Source organism: Camellia sinensis, chromosome 8 (genome assembly GCF_055761805.1).
Source record: "Camellia sinensis isolate YWXY chromosome 8, ASM5576180v1, whole genome shotgun sequence".
Classification (NCBI taxonomy): Eukaryota; Viridiplantae; Streptophyta; class Magnoliopsida; order Ericales; family Theaceae; genus Camellia; species Camellia sinensis.
The window spans coordinates 194,300,222-194,314,596 of NC_138968.1; the positions used below are offsets into that span (position 1 = coordinate 194,300,222).

Here is a 14,375-nt window from a genome sequence, read left to right on the forward strand (position 1 = left end):
AGGAAAGGTGATACTCATCTAGAATCCAATTATAGTCAACCATGTCCAAGGAAACATTGTGCTCTATCGACATAATAGTATATAATAATATTGAAATGTGTGGATTAAGATTCATTTTAGATGTAACTTCTATCATACTACGTCTAAATCTGCACCAAATATTTAAATTTTGGACTAGGGATGGCAATGGCACGGGATAGGGCAGGGTGAGGACGGGTTTGTAGTGCCTCGCCTCCTATTCTGAATCATATTGGGCGTAAGGTGAATTGGGAAAGGGGAGGAAGCATGTTAGTTCTGCAATTTTAGGAATGATGATAAAAGTGAGAATGATATGATATATTGTGAATATTGATTGATAAGTAATGATAATTTAAAAGATATGAGATGAGAGATAAAGAAGTAAACATGAGTGTTATGTGTAATATTTTGGTAATTTAGTCTTACCATATTTGAGAGAGTTAAATAACAAACACACACACACACACACATATATATATATATATATACGTATATATTATACATATAAAGAGATTAATATATACAATATGAGTGAGACTGGAAAATTCGTATATATATATATATATATATACGTATATATTATACATATAAAGAGATTAATATATACAATATGAGTGAGACTGGAAAATTCGTGTGAGGTGGGACGGGAGAAATTGCTATACCTATTGGATACTCTTTTTTCTTCAGAATTTTTCTTGGTGCATTCTATTTCTGTAACGGAGAAATGTATGAAAACAAAGCACTCTTGAGATGCAAACTTGTTCAACAAATGTGATGCCTTTTACATATATGTTTCTTTTTTTTGGAGGTATAAAGAAGAAGAGGTCTTTTTTTTTAAAGTCGTCTTAGTTTACTTTTTTCTACATCTTACGGACAACTTCTGATCAGCAGAGTCATCAATTCAATTATTCCTCTAGCTTTTCTACATAAATTAGAATACTCTCTCTCTCTCTCTCTCTCTCTCTCTCTCTCTCTCTCTCTCTCTCTCTCTCTCTCTCTGACAAGAAAACCAATAAGAATTTACAGCAACATGCATGGAAGGGTGTAAGTAACATGGCACGTTCATGGAAGTAGTATATATGCTCTTAATCTTTATTTATTTATCTTAAAGCATAAGCATCTCTCTTTTACTCTTCACACGGCCACTATAATCCAATTCTTTCAGTTTATTTTTTTCTACTAGAAAAAGCCCTAGTTTTGTGTCAATGCCATATTCCCATGTGCCCTCCCTAATTGTTGGCTATCAAAATTCTTGACGGTGTGATTTCTACTAATAGTTTGCACTCATCATGTGTGTTTGTGTGTGTGTGTCCAACTCTATATCTAAGACTGACTAATAATGCAAAAGATGATCATTCTGATGACCATGTGGTGAGATCTTCATTCAATCCCAATGTCCACATTCCACAATGTGGTGTAGATCCACTTCAGTGTTTCTGTAAATTTCGTTTGCATTAGTATTATGTCTAGAATTCAATACTGATCACGCATTGGCTGTTGTATAATGCTAGGTTCGCTGCAGTATTTGTATTTGTATCTAGTTTGACCCAGTTTACAATTATTTGGATCTTTGTATATCTTGGGTTTGTTTCGGGTTCGAGAACTTTATGGTCTTGATAGCTTCAATAATGAACAATTGTGTTGACTGCTGTCTGCTGAGAAAAGAAGGCTTATAGTATTTCTTTTCCTTCATAGTGAAATTTCTCTATCGTTCTTTGCCTATGAACATTTAAGTGACACTTTGTGAAATCCCACGACACCCGCACTCTCCCTCACTACTGCTCTCCTGTTGTTTAGAGAGAAAACTAACCCTTTGATTTCATGCTAAGTGAAACTCATTTTGACAAATGTTGTTGGACTAATCAAATTTGATTAGTTTTATCGAATTTGAAAATTAATGAGTTCAGTGCAAATGGATCATCTCTTCATATTCTTTTCCAATATGTGATAAACCTGCTCTGTTTGTTTTCATTTCGAAAATCTGTTTTCTAAAAAAAAAAAAAACTAAAATCTAATTTGGTAAAATAATAAAAAACACTTATCAATTTGATATGGCTTTATCTTTTTGGGGTTGGAAATATTTTTAAAAACTTGTTTTGATTGTTTAATTTTTGTCAAAATAGAATTTATTTTTTCATTAAAAAAAATCAGAAAACATATTCTGAACAAGAAACCAAACAAATTGAGGGTGGAATGTGGCAAATTCAGTAAATTACAAATGCAATTTTTACACTTATATTAGGTATCCTTTCACTGGGAAGAGAAGGGATAAAAGGAAAAGAAGGATGGGACCATTTGAGATCATATAATTTTTGCTATTCTATATTTTTAGCTGTTTGTCCTTTTGTCTCTTATTTTAATGCTGCTGCTGTCTCTTTATTTCCTCGTCTTCATATATTGGGGTGGTTACTGTGCACATATGTACGGATTTGGACTGTTATGCGGGGTGCATAGCAGTCATTATTGTGCTGGTAAATGGGTTTATTTCAATACTCATTTCGATGATTTGAATTGTTCATATTTTAAAATATATCAAGTAAAATATACCTATAAAAAATCAAATTAATCAGATATTGTTTACTCTTTCATCCATTCATATTTATATCTATAAAAATAAATAACAATTGTGATTTAAAATATTAAAATGAATACAAATGTGAGTGGATGAAGGGGTAAATGATATCCGATTAACTTGATTTTTTGTAGGTATGTTTTGTTTGATATATTTTAAAATGTGAACGGTACGGATTATCAAAATGGGTTCCAAAATGGATCTATTTGACTGCAAAATAGTGATTGTTGTGCACTTCCGCACAACAGCTGATATATATATATCTATACCATTATATATGTGAGCACTTAGATTGGTTTATTGAAGCTTTGTCTCTCTTCATACTAAGTGTCCAGTGATCTATCAACAACAACAACAAAAAAAAAGAAAGCTAGAGAAGAGAATGAGCCAAGATTTGAACTCAAGACCACAAATTTGATAAGGAAGATTTTTATCACTTGAGATTACAATCAATATATATTAAATATTTTATTTATTTAACTTGCACAAACATCACGTGTACCAACCACTAGTATATATGTATATACATATCCTTTTTAGGGCCATTTCTCAAAATAAGTCAAATTTACAATTTAATTCCCAAACTAAGCCTAGTTTTGAAAGAATTCCCAAAATAAGCTAAATCGTGGTTCACAACCACGATTTCAACATATATGCGCCTGTCTCGCATGAAATTTGGGAAGTCTTAAAAGCGTGGTTACAAAACGCGATTTTGATTAATAAATCGCAGTTACAAAAGGCGCTTTTAATTAAATTTTTTTTCTTCTGAAATTGCTGTTCTGAATCACGTTTTTACCCAAATTTTTTTTTCTTCTGAACTCGCTGTTCTGAACCACGCTTTTTAGCTGAAATCGTGGTTCCTAACCACGTTTTTTGGCCAAACACACGCACTCACACAAACACTCTCACTCTCTCACTTTGACTCAGACACAAACACAAACAACCACTCACATATACAGTCACACTCAATATATATATATATATATATATAAATTTTAATATATATTTATAATTTAATATATATATATAAAAATTTTATTTCATAAAATTGAAATCAATATTAAATATATATAATAATTTTTAATAATAAATAATAACAATTAAATAATAAAAATTATAATAATTAAATAAAAATTATAATAATTATAACAATTAAATAAATATAACAAATAATAATCAACTATATAAAATATTTAATATTGATTTCAATGTTATAGTCGATTATAAATTATTTGTTATTATAAATTATTATAAATTATCAATATATATATATATATATATATTATTTGTTATTATAAATTATTATATATATTTAATATTGATTTCAATTTTATGAAATATAAATTTATTTATAAAATTAAAATCAATATTAAATGTATATAATAATTTATAATAACAAATAATAATAACAATTAAATAATAAAAATTATAATAATTAAATAACAATTATAATAATTATAAAAATTAAATATATATAACAAATAATAATCAACTATATAAAATATTTAATATTGATTTCAATTTTATATTTCATAAAATTGAAATCAATATTAAATATATATAATAATTTATAATAACAAATAATAATAACAATTAAATAATAACAATTATAATAATTAAATAATAATTAAATAACAATTATAATAATTATAACAATTAAATATATATAATAATTTATAATAACAATAATAACAATTAAATATATATAACAAATAATAATCAACTATATAAAATATTTAATATTGATTTCAATTTTATAGTTGATTATAAATTATTTGTTATTGTTTGTTATTATAAATTATTATAAATTATCAATATATATATATATATACGTTATTATTTGTTATTAAAAATTATTATATATATTTAATATTGATTTCAATTTTATGAAATAAAATTTATATATATATATATATTAAATTATAAATATCTATTAAAATTTATATATATATATATATATATTGAGTGTGACTGTGTATGTGAGTGGTTGTTTGTGTTTGTGTCAGAGTCAAAGTGAGAGAGTGAGAGTGTTTGTGTGAGTGCATGTGTTTGGCCAAAAAGCGTGGTTAGGAACCATGATTTCAGCAGAAACAAATTTTGGCTAAAAAGTGTGGTTCAGAATAGCAAGTTCAGAAAAAATTTTTTTTGGATAAAAACGTGATTCAGAACAGCGATTTCAGAAGAAATTTTTTTTAATTAAAAGCGCCTTTTGTAACCGCGATTTATTAATCAAAATCGCATTTTGTAACCACGCTTTTAAGACTTCCCAAATTTCATGCGAGACAGGTACATATATGTTGAAATCGTGGTTGTGAACCACAATTTAGCTTATTTTGGGAATTCTTTCAAAACTAGGCTTAGTTTAGAAATTGAATTGTAAATTTGACTTATTTTGAGAAATGACCCTCCTTTTTAACCTCTTTTCTCTCTCTCTTACCCACCTTAATCAACTAATAAATTACTCAAAAATTAATCTCTACCATATCTTACATAAACATAACATTATATAAATTAATCTCTACTACACAATCATCCACTCGAAATTTTGTAAGTGAATAATGGGTCTAGACTTTTTCTTTATGTTGTGGGGGCACTTGAAAAAATAGCATGTCAAGTACCCATCAAACCATAATCAGCCAAATTGTACAACATTTTGTACAAGTTGTTTATATGAGAATAGTGAGGTGGGTGAAGATTGATAGTGTTCCACAACCTATCATTCTATTTTAAAAAATCTAGAAAAGGCAACAGAAAATTGCATACTTTGTGACTCAGATTCATTATATTTATTTTTTTACATACAATTGTTCATTAAATAGGGTTGATGTACTAATGGTACAGAAAAACTTAGCCTTTGTTTCGTACAACTCTGGAACGTTAGTTTTAGAGTTAATTTTGCACATGATGATTGTTTATGAGTTTCAAAAATTAATTCTATCCACTTTTGAAAACTCGATCGAAGGTGAGAAAATTTAGACTAATCGGTTGTCCGGCCGGTTAACCGGATTAGTGCAAATATATATATATATATATATATATTTTGCAATTGACACATGTTAATTTTTATATATTTGAAAAAAATATTTTTCAAAATTTTTAAAATTTTTTATGAGTTTTAATAGAATTTTGACTTGTGTGTTTGGTTATGACTTGTAAATTTATGTATCAAATATCATATGTCACATTAAAAATTCCCTACTCAATTCAAAATTCTTTTCAAAACACTTTCACCAAACAAATTTTTCACACTCAAATCATAATTTCAAAATTCACAAAGTCAAAATATAATTCCTACTCTCAAATCATATTTAGAAAGCTCTATCAAACACTATCTTCATGTGTGATTTAGATTTATTATGTGTGTTTGTATTTTATTGTGCATAAAAAAGGATCTATAATACATGAAATATGCAATTTGTTATACTTTAACTGAAGGATTATTTTTAGAATTTTATGTGAAATCTTAACAAAATAAAAAAGACCAAATACTCAAAATATGCAAGTTTTATTTTATTTTTGTGCCCAAAGTATTTGCTTTGTTGAATTTTAGTCTTCAACTCTTTTTTTCTTTTTCTTTTTTAAATTTTTTTTCCCGTAAAGTTTCAAAAATACTCCTCTCCTATTATTGATTTTTCAATGACATAGATGTAAGGAATTAAAGTGTAACATATAGCATACATTATAGATTAAAAAAAATAGAAAAATTAAAAAATTTAGAACTAAAATATAACAAGTCGAATGTTTTAAAGATCATTAATGTAATTAATTCAATAAAAAACTTACAAGAAAATGCAAGAAAAAATATATAGTGACGTAGTTTGAGATCATGTGCTTGAGAGCTCATAATGTAAATGTGATGGCACGAGGGCCGATCTATCTTCTCATATTATATATATATATATAAATATAAATATTATTTTTTTGTGTGTGTAGATCATGTGAGTTTGATTTGTGAATAAACTAAAACTAAGAAGTCATAAGTGGAGTGATGTTTTCTCTTCCACTGGAGGCCAACTCTGCATTTGTTTGATAGTTTTTAATCCTTTCTTAGAGCAAGGCCGCCCCGACAAGCCTGACCCGATTTGCTGGCTTTAGATTCCCACAACTTTCACTAACTCCATTTTTAAACAATCCAAAAATGAAACTCCACCAATGCTTAGCCACTATGTTATGTCAAAACTAAAGAATAAGTTTTATACAGAGATTATAATGAGTCTCACTTTTTATTTCTCAATGCTTTTTTGAAACTCATTTGATAATTATAAATTTTAGAAATTCAAAATAACTCAGTATATATAAGGATTTAAAAATAGCAAAATAAACTAGGTCACAGTAAGCCATCAACGAATAAAAAATATTATTTGGATTGAATTTGAGCCACTTCCATTACATACTATTCATACCCATTCTTCTTCTTAGAAAATTCTTTGAAGATGAGCTTAATCACAAGTAAAAGATTAGAGAAATTCTAATTTTACAAGAACCATTCATTAAAAAGTGTATATTGCTTTGGTAATGCTATTTGTTGAGAATTGCTGACTTGTCCTGTGTAATTAAACTAACTAGCTATCCAATACGTGGCTGACTCATACCATACCAGTTTGTGAGTGAGTGAGTGAGTGACCACTAAACTTAAATGATGGGTCATCTTCCTCTGTCTCTCTCTGCTATATTTTGCTGTAAAAAACAGACGCAATTAATCATTTTGAATTGAATTAACTAATAATGCAGATGTTAGAACATTCACAGTGAATTTGTTCTGGTTGGTCTTGTTATAAATTTTAATGTACATAAATATAGATACATGTGAGTGACTGTATAAGAGATGATGATGGTCCATGACAGTAGAGCAGTAAATAATTCATTGTGGCAGTCACACAGTAGCGCTGCTGTACTAAAATCCAAATTCTGAAAGTAAAGAATGGAAGATGAACATCAGGATTCTTATATATTATTGTAGTTTCTTAGAGGCTATACTCAACACTATCATTTTTTCCCAAAATCTACCCAGCCACACACCAGCAGGGGAAAAAAAAAAAAAAATCATCCATAAATAAATAAAAGCACTGTATGCATTAATAAAAGCAAAATGGACTAAATAATAAATTGAAAGAAAAAAAAAACTGTATTTCTTTACAGGCTATTCAACAGCAACATTTTTTTGTTTCTGTCAGTGACTTCCAAAACAACTACCCAATCCATGTATAAACAAAGTTTACAAACACAAGCAAAATCCAAATTCCAAACCAGTAAATTTATTGACACCAGAAACAAATAACCCATAAAAAAAAAACACCACTGTACCTGTATTGTATCCATTATCCATTAATTAAAGCCAAAATAGACTATATAATAATAGAGTAAAATAAAATAAAAACAAGTTGTTATTGGATCCAGATCTTCTGCTTTTCTTCTATAAACAAAACATAGGGTTCCTCAATCTACAATCCCAAAAAACAGATCAAACGAACACTTCTTTGCTCTCTCAGCAATGCCTCCACCCCTAAGACATCCCTTGTTTTCTCTCAATATCTTCTCTATTTCATTACTTGTCTCAATAAATTCTCTCTTTTTCTCTTCTTGTTCCTCCATTGATGTACAAAGCCAAGCTCTCTTGAAATGGAAAACCAACTTGAACAGCTTAACAGATGTACTTAGTTCATGGAATTCCTCGGACCAAAGTCCTTGCAATTGGTTTGGGATTCAATGCAATCCCAATGGCGATGTTGTGAAGATAAGCTTGAAATCAGTAGATTTGCAAGGTGCACTGCCTTCGAATCTTCAACCTCTCAAGTCACTGAATACTCTTATCATATCCTCAACCAATATCAGTGGACCAATTCCAAAAGAATTTGGAGAGTATCGCGAATTGGGTACACTTGATATCAGTGGCAATTCAATCTCAGGGCAAATCCCAGTTGAAATTTGCAGCCTAAGAAAATTGCAAAGTTTGTCATTCAACACAAACTTACTCGAAGGTGCGATTCCTTCTGAGATTGGAAACCTCTCGAGTCTTGTGAATTTGATGATCTACGACAATCAGCTCAGCGATGAGATTCCAAAGAGTATCGGGAAGTTGAGCAATTTGGAGATTTTCCGAGCTGGTGGGAATCAAAATCTTAAGGGTGTGCTGCCATTTGAGATTGGAAATTGCACCAGCTTGGTCATGTTAGGCCTCGCTGAAACCAGCATCTCGGGGAGTCTTCCTTCTTCACTTGGGACACTTCAGAGAATTCAAACCATAGCCATCTACACGGCTATGTTGTCGGGTCCAATCCCAGAAGAGATTGGGAATTGTACCGAGTTGCAGAATCTTTATTTGTATCAGAATTCCATCTCGGGTCCAATCCCAAGGCGAATTGGCGAGCTCAAGAACCTTCGGAGTCTTTATCTATGGCAGAACACGATAGTTGGCACAATCCCATCCGAGCTTGGAAGCTGCAGCGAGCTCGTGGTCATGGATTTGTCAGAGAATCTTCTTACTGGCAGCATACCGACAAGTCTTGGAACTCTTTCGAGGATTCAAGAGCTTCATCTGAGCGTTAACCAGTTATCGAATGCCATACCATCCGAACTCACAAACTGCACGGCCCTGATTCAGCTTGAGCTCGACAACAATAACTTCTCGGGGGGAATTCCTGTTTCAATGGGCAAATTAAAGAGCTTGTCTTTGTTCTTCACCTGGCAGAACAAGCTAACCGGCCAAATTCCAGAGTCCCTATCCGAATGCCAAAATCTTCAAGCTCTTGACCTTTCGTACAACAACCTCACTGGTTCAATACCAAATCAAATTTTCGCCTTGCGAAATCTAACCAAGCTATTGCTACTTTCCAATGATTTGTCGGGTTTTTTACCGCCTGACATTGGAAATTGCACAAACTTGTACAGGTTTCGCGTGAACGAAAATCAACTGTCGGGTACTGTTCCATTGGAGATTGGAAATCTGAAAGTTTTGAATTTCCTTGACATGAGCAGCAACCGCTTCGTGGGTCAAATCCCTCCCTCGATATCAGGATGTGGAAGCCTCGAGTTTCTTGATCTCCATTCAAATGGGTTCACTGGTTCTATTCCCTATACACTGCCCAAAAGCTTACAGTTTGTTGACATTTCAGACAACAGACTTACAGGTTCACTGTCTCCAAATGTTGGTTCACTCACTGAACTAACTAAATTCAATCTTGGGAATAATCAAATCTCCGGCAGGGTTCCGGCAGAGATTCTGTCTTGTACCAAGCTTCAATTGTTAGACCTCGGAAACAACGGTTTCTCTGGCGAGATCCCAAAAGAATTGGGTCAGATTCCGGCACTCGAGATCTCTCTCAATCTCAGCCTCAACCAGTTCACCGGCGAGATCCCATCCCAATTCTCCGATCTAACCAAACTTGCAAATCTTGACCTCTCCCACAACAACCTCACCGGAAACTTAAACACCCTCACAAGCCTTCAAAACCTTGTCTCTCTCAATATCTCATTCAACGATTTCTCCGGCGAATTACCCAACACCCCATTTTTCCATAACCTCCCCATGAGTAACCTCGCCGGAAACAGAGCCCTCTACATCTCCGGCGGCGGAGTTGTAACTTCTGCAGACAGAATAGGAGCTTCCGGACACGTCAAATCGACAATGATGATGGTGATGACAATCCTTGCAAGCGCCAGTGCAGTACTAGTCCTGCTCGCAATCTACGTACTAGTCCGGGCCCGTGGATACACCATTGGACCCATAAAGGGTGAAACTTGGGAGTTGACTTTTTATCAAAAAATGAAAGTCTGCATCGATGACATAGTCCACAACCTCACATCTGCTAATGTGATTGGTACCGGAAGCTCTGGGGTTGTGTACAGGGTGACAATCCCAAGTGGGGAAACACTGGCGGTGAAGAAGATGTGGTCAGCAGAGGAGTCAGGGGCATTCAGTTCGGAAATTCGGACTCTGGGTTCTATCCGGCACCGAAATATTGTGAGGCTGTTGGGTTGGGCTTCAAACCAGAGCTTGAAATTGCTGTTCTATGATTACCATCCAGATGGAAGCTTGAGCTCAGCCCTACACGGCGGAGGGAAGGGAGGAGCCGAGTGGGAGACTAGATATGAGGTTGTGTTGGGTGTGGCACATGCACTTGCTTACTTACACCATGATTGTGTGCCTCCTATATTACATGGGGATGTCAAAGCCATGAATGTGTTGTTGGGTCCTCATTTTGAACCATATCTAGCTGATTTTGGGTTGGCTAGACTTGTCAATGGCAATGATGGCGATGATTGTTCAAAGCCGAATGAGAGTCCTAAACCTCTCCTTGCTGGGTCTTATGGGTATATGGCTCCAGGTTAGTGTTTTTTCAAAAACAATCACATCATCAGCTTATGCTTACGTTTGTATCGGCAAAAAACATTTTCCTATCAAAAATGTTTTTTTATGGAAAACATTTTCTAAGAAAAATTTCAGTAGAAACGGTTTTCTTATATTTAGTTGCAACCTGAAAATTAATGTGTTAATAGTTATATTAGTGGTGGTGGAGGAGTTGGTATTTGGGCATAGGGCTCCATGTAAATATGAACTGTAGACGTATGCAATCTTGCTGAACCACCTAAATCTGTGTCATGATTTTCTTGTTTGAAATTGATTCATCTTGCTATTCTGTGTGGTGTGGGGTATATTCCGCAGCATTCACATCATCAGCTTAGTGTTTTCTCAATTACTTTCCTTCACTGATCAAATTATGTGTTTTGGGTATTGCAGAACATGCTTCAATGCAGAAAATCACTGAGAAGAGTGATGTATACAGTTTTGGTATGGTTCTTCTAGAGGTGTTGACAGGAAGGCACCCACTGGACCCGACATTGCCTGGGGGTGCACACCTAGTTCAGTGGGTTCATGACCACTTACAATCTAAGGGTGACCCTGCTGACATTCTTGATCCAAAGCTCAGAGGCAGGGCTGACCCTCAGATGCATGAAATCCTCCAAACACTGGCGGTTTCGTTTCTCTGTGTCGCCAATCGAGCTCATGACCGTCCAACGATGAAGGACGTCGTTGCAATGCTGACGGAGATTCGACACGTTGATGCGATAAGGTCAGAAACAGATTTGTTGAAGGGAAGTTTGCAGGCTCTCCCGCCGTCACCGCCTACTCGGAATGTCTTTTTCCAAGGATCTTCTAACTGTTCCTTTGCTTTCTCTGATGATTTAGTGTGATCAAGGTTTCAGGGGATGCTGGCAATTTTGTGCATAGGGGTACCCTTCAGAGCAGGATTGTAATTTTGTGTATTGTCATCTGGTAAGAAGAGTGTAATGTCTGCTAATCTTGCTGTAGATTGATTGAATAGTTTTAGTACTAAGTTGAGCTCAAATTGAAAGATGTAAAAAAGAAGGTATTGTTACAGCTCAAGATCATTGTAAAAGAGGAGGAAGGGAAGAAAAGTGTGTGTGAAGGGCACGGGATTTTCTATTCTTTTGTTCCAAAACATTCATAGCCATTGGATCCTGAGATTCTTATATTTTCAAGTTGTGTTTAGATCAAATTGTTCCAAAACATTCATAGCCATTGGATTTTGAAATTCTTATATTTTCAGGTTGTGTTTAGATCATGAGTTTGAAGGAGGGATTTGCAGAGGAAAAAGAAAGAGAATGAAAAAGTGAATAAATAAATCAACTTATGTTTCATTTACTTTTTCCTTCACTTTTCCTTTTCTTTTACAAATCACTCTTTAATCTATGATCCAAATACAACCTAATTTAATGGTTGAGTATTTTGGGATAAGAAAACAAAGCTGACTATAAGAAGTAGAAGTATTATATAGGGAATTGAGATGGCTTAACTGTCTCTTCTATTAGGGCTTGAGAGTGTGTAAAGGGTTGTAGAAGGTGGAGTAATGATTGGTTGTCTTGGATTTATATTATTAGAATTAGAATTTAATGCAAAGGAATGAAATTCACTTTACATCTCTCTTTCTCTCTCCAGCAGAGCCAGCCTTCAAGCAGTGCCCACATGGTCCCAGGGTACTCACAGCACATGTTCATGTGATGTTCTGAGTGTGACTTTCCACAGATGAAAAACCTTTTCTAATCTGGAAATTTTTGCATGCCCTAATCCATGAACATGTACAAGCAAGACAAAGCAAATATATTTATATATTGAAACAGAAAAAATGTTCTGTAAACAAAGTGAAAGTGATGAGATCCATATGATGAATCCAATGGCAATAAAAATGGTAAAGTAAATAAAACAAAGCACAGCACAATAAAGGGTAAGACAGTAATGTCACTATATTGATTCACTCTCAAACATTTACATTCATTGTCTATAACATTCAAATGAATTTTATGGGTCCAAGGTTCTAATTGCTCCAACGGCTTACAATAAATTGTTTGCTTTGCTGTACAAAAGTAGTAAACATCAATGACGAATATGGTGTTCAATTACATCAGATTTACAGTACATGAATCTGTGACAACTCTGGTTTCAGCAAATGTTGAGTCCACCAGTAGCACCCAGGCGTTGTGACCTTTTGTTTTCTGTTGATGCTGTATGTCCTACATTTCACTGTAACATGGTTGGCACCGGGTTGGCTGACAAAGAAAGCAGTTTGTCACAAGGGAGGGCCACCAACTAACTCCTACCACTTCTTGGCTCGTAGTGTTCCCATGTGGATTGCTATCCTTAGCCATATTACACGACCAAGGGATAAAATTGACTCTAAAACAAAAACCATACCATTTCTTACGAGGCATATAAGAATGAAATGATCTGATGTCCTCTAAAGGGGATACACTCGGATTCTATCTTCTTCAAGACAAAGCTAGGCCCAATTGAAGCCATGATATAGAAGCCACCTAATAATTCTTGATTTCTGTGTTTCACTGGTACGATCCAGACCCTGAAACCACTGTTTTGAGGAGGCCGGAGTGAATAAATGATCCATTGAGATTTTTTATCATAACCTTGGACTCAAAATTTCAAAATTTCTTTTGATTTTCCTACATTTTCCTAGGAACCAAACAGAAAGTGGAGAAAATTTGAAGATTGAGTTTTTCTGAAGCGAAAAACTCGACATTGAAGGCCGGCAACAAACCCTATTTTCTTTCTCTGTTTCGCGCGAATGCTTAATGGGCCAGCCAAATGGGCAGAATGGCCAACTACAAATGGCCCATTTAGAAGCTTCGAACATTTTCTGAATTGGATAAACTGATTTCTAGGCTTGACCCAAATGTTGAATCATTGAAATTTGAATCCAAAAAACAAAACAAAAAAAAGAAGAAAAGACCACATCACAGCGCAACTAGATTATTGCAGTAAGATTGTATGAAGTTACGATTATAAAATAAATAAATAAAAAATGGACTTGGTTAATTGGAAGGTATTGTTGGGATGAGATTCCGTGATCCCACCATATAAGTCACATTGATTATTCGGATGGTTCAATGCGTAGAACTCGTTGAGTATTTCATTATTGTAAAAAATTATATTAATTAAATATCGATAGTTACTTGATCAGATTACAATGCAACCTCCGTAGTGAGCCCATAGAGACTTAACAACTCTATCTCTCATAAAAAAAGTATATATTGTCAACACCATTGTGATAATGAGTTAATTTAGTGTTGGAACAATCTTCTGAGTAAGTAAAATAAATTGAGACTAATTCAAACAAAATAAATAAATAACATACCGAATTTATTTATCGAACTGAATTAAAAAAATAAAAGACCAAGTCGAGTATGTGACACTCTGTCCTTAAGACAGATTCGCCCCGCTACGGTGCTTACGGTTGAGTGGCGTCTATCTCTC

At 33.5% G+C, this 14,375-nt stretch overlaps 1 protein-coding gene across 1 annotated transcript; it reads left to right on the forward strand.

Annotated features, from left to right (window-relative positions):
* The first annotated feature begins 7,702 nt into the window (after positions 1 to 7,702).
* Positions 7,703 to 12,108, forward strand: LOC114303319 (Leucine-rich repeat receptor-like protein kinase family protein). The gene is made up of 2 exons (XM_028248466.2): positions 7,703 to 10,914; positions 11,328 to 12,108. The coding sequence occupies exons 1-2, from the start codon at positions 8,082 to 8,084 to the stop codon at positions 11,780 to 11,782; spliced, it is 3,288 nt and encodes a 1,095-aa protein (XP_028104267.2). The 5' UTR covers positions 7,703 to 8,081; the 3' UTR covers positions 11,783 to 12,108.
* The last annotated feature ends 2,267 nt before the right edge of the window (positions 12,109 to 14,375 follow it).

Coding starts and splice junctions, on each gene's coding strand:
- LOC114303319 (XM_028248466.2), top strand. CDS start 8,082: ATGCCTCCACCCCTAAGACATCCCTTGTTTTCTCTCAATATCTTCTCT. Junction 10,915..11,327: donor TTATGGGTATATGGCTCCAG/GTTAGTGTTTTT, acceptor TGGGTATTGCAG/AACATGCTTCAATGCAGAAA.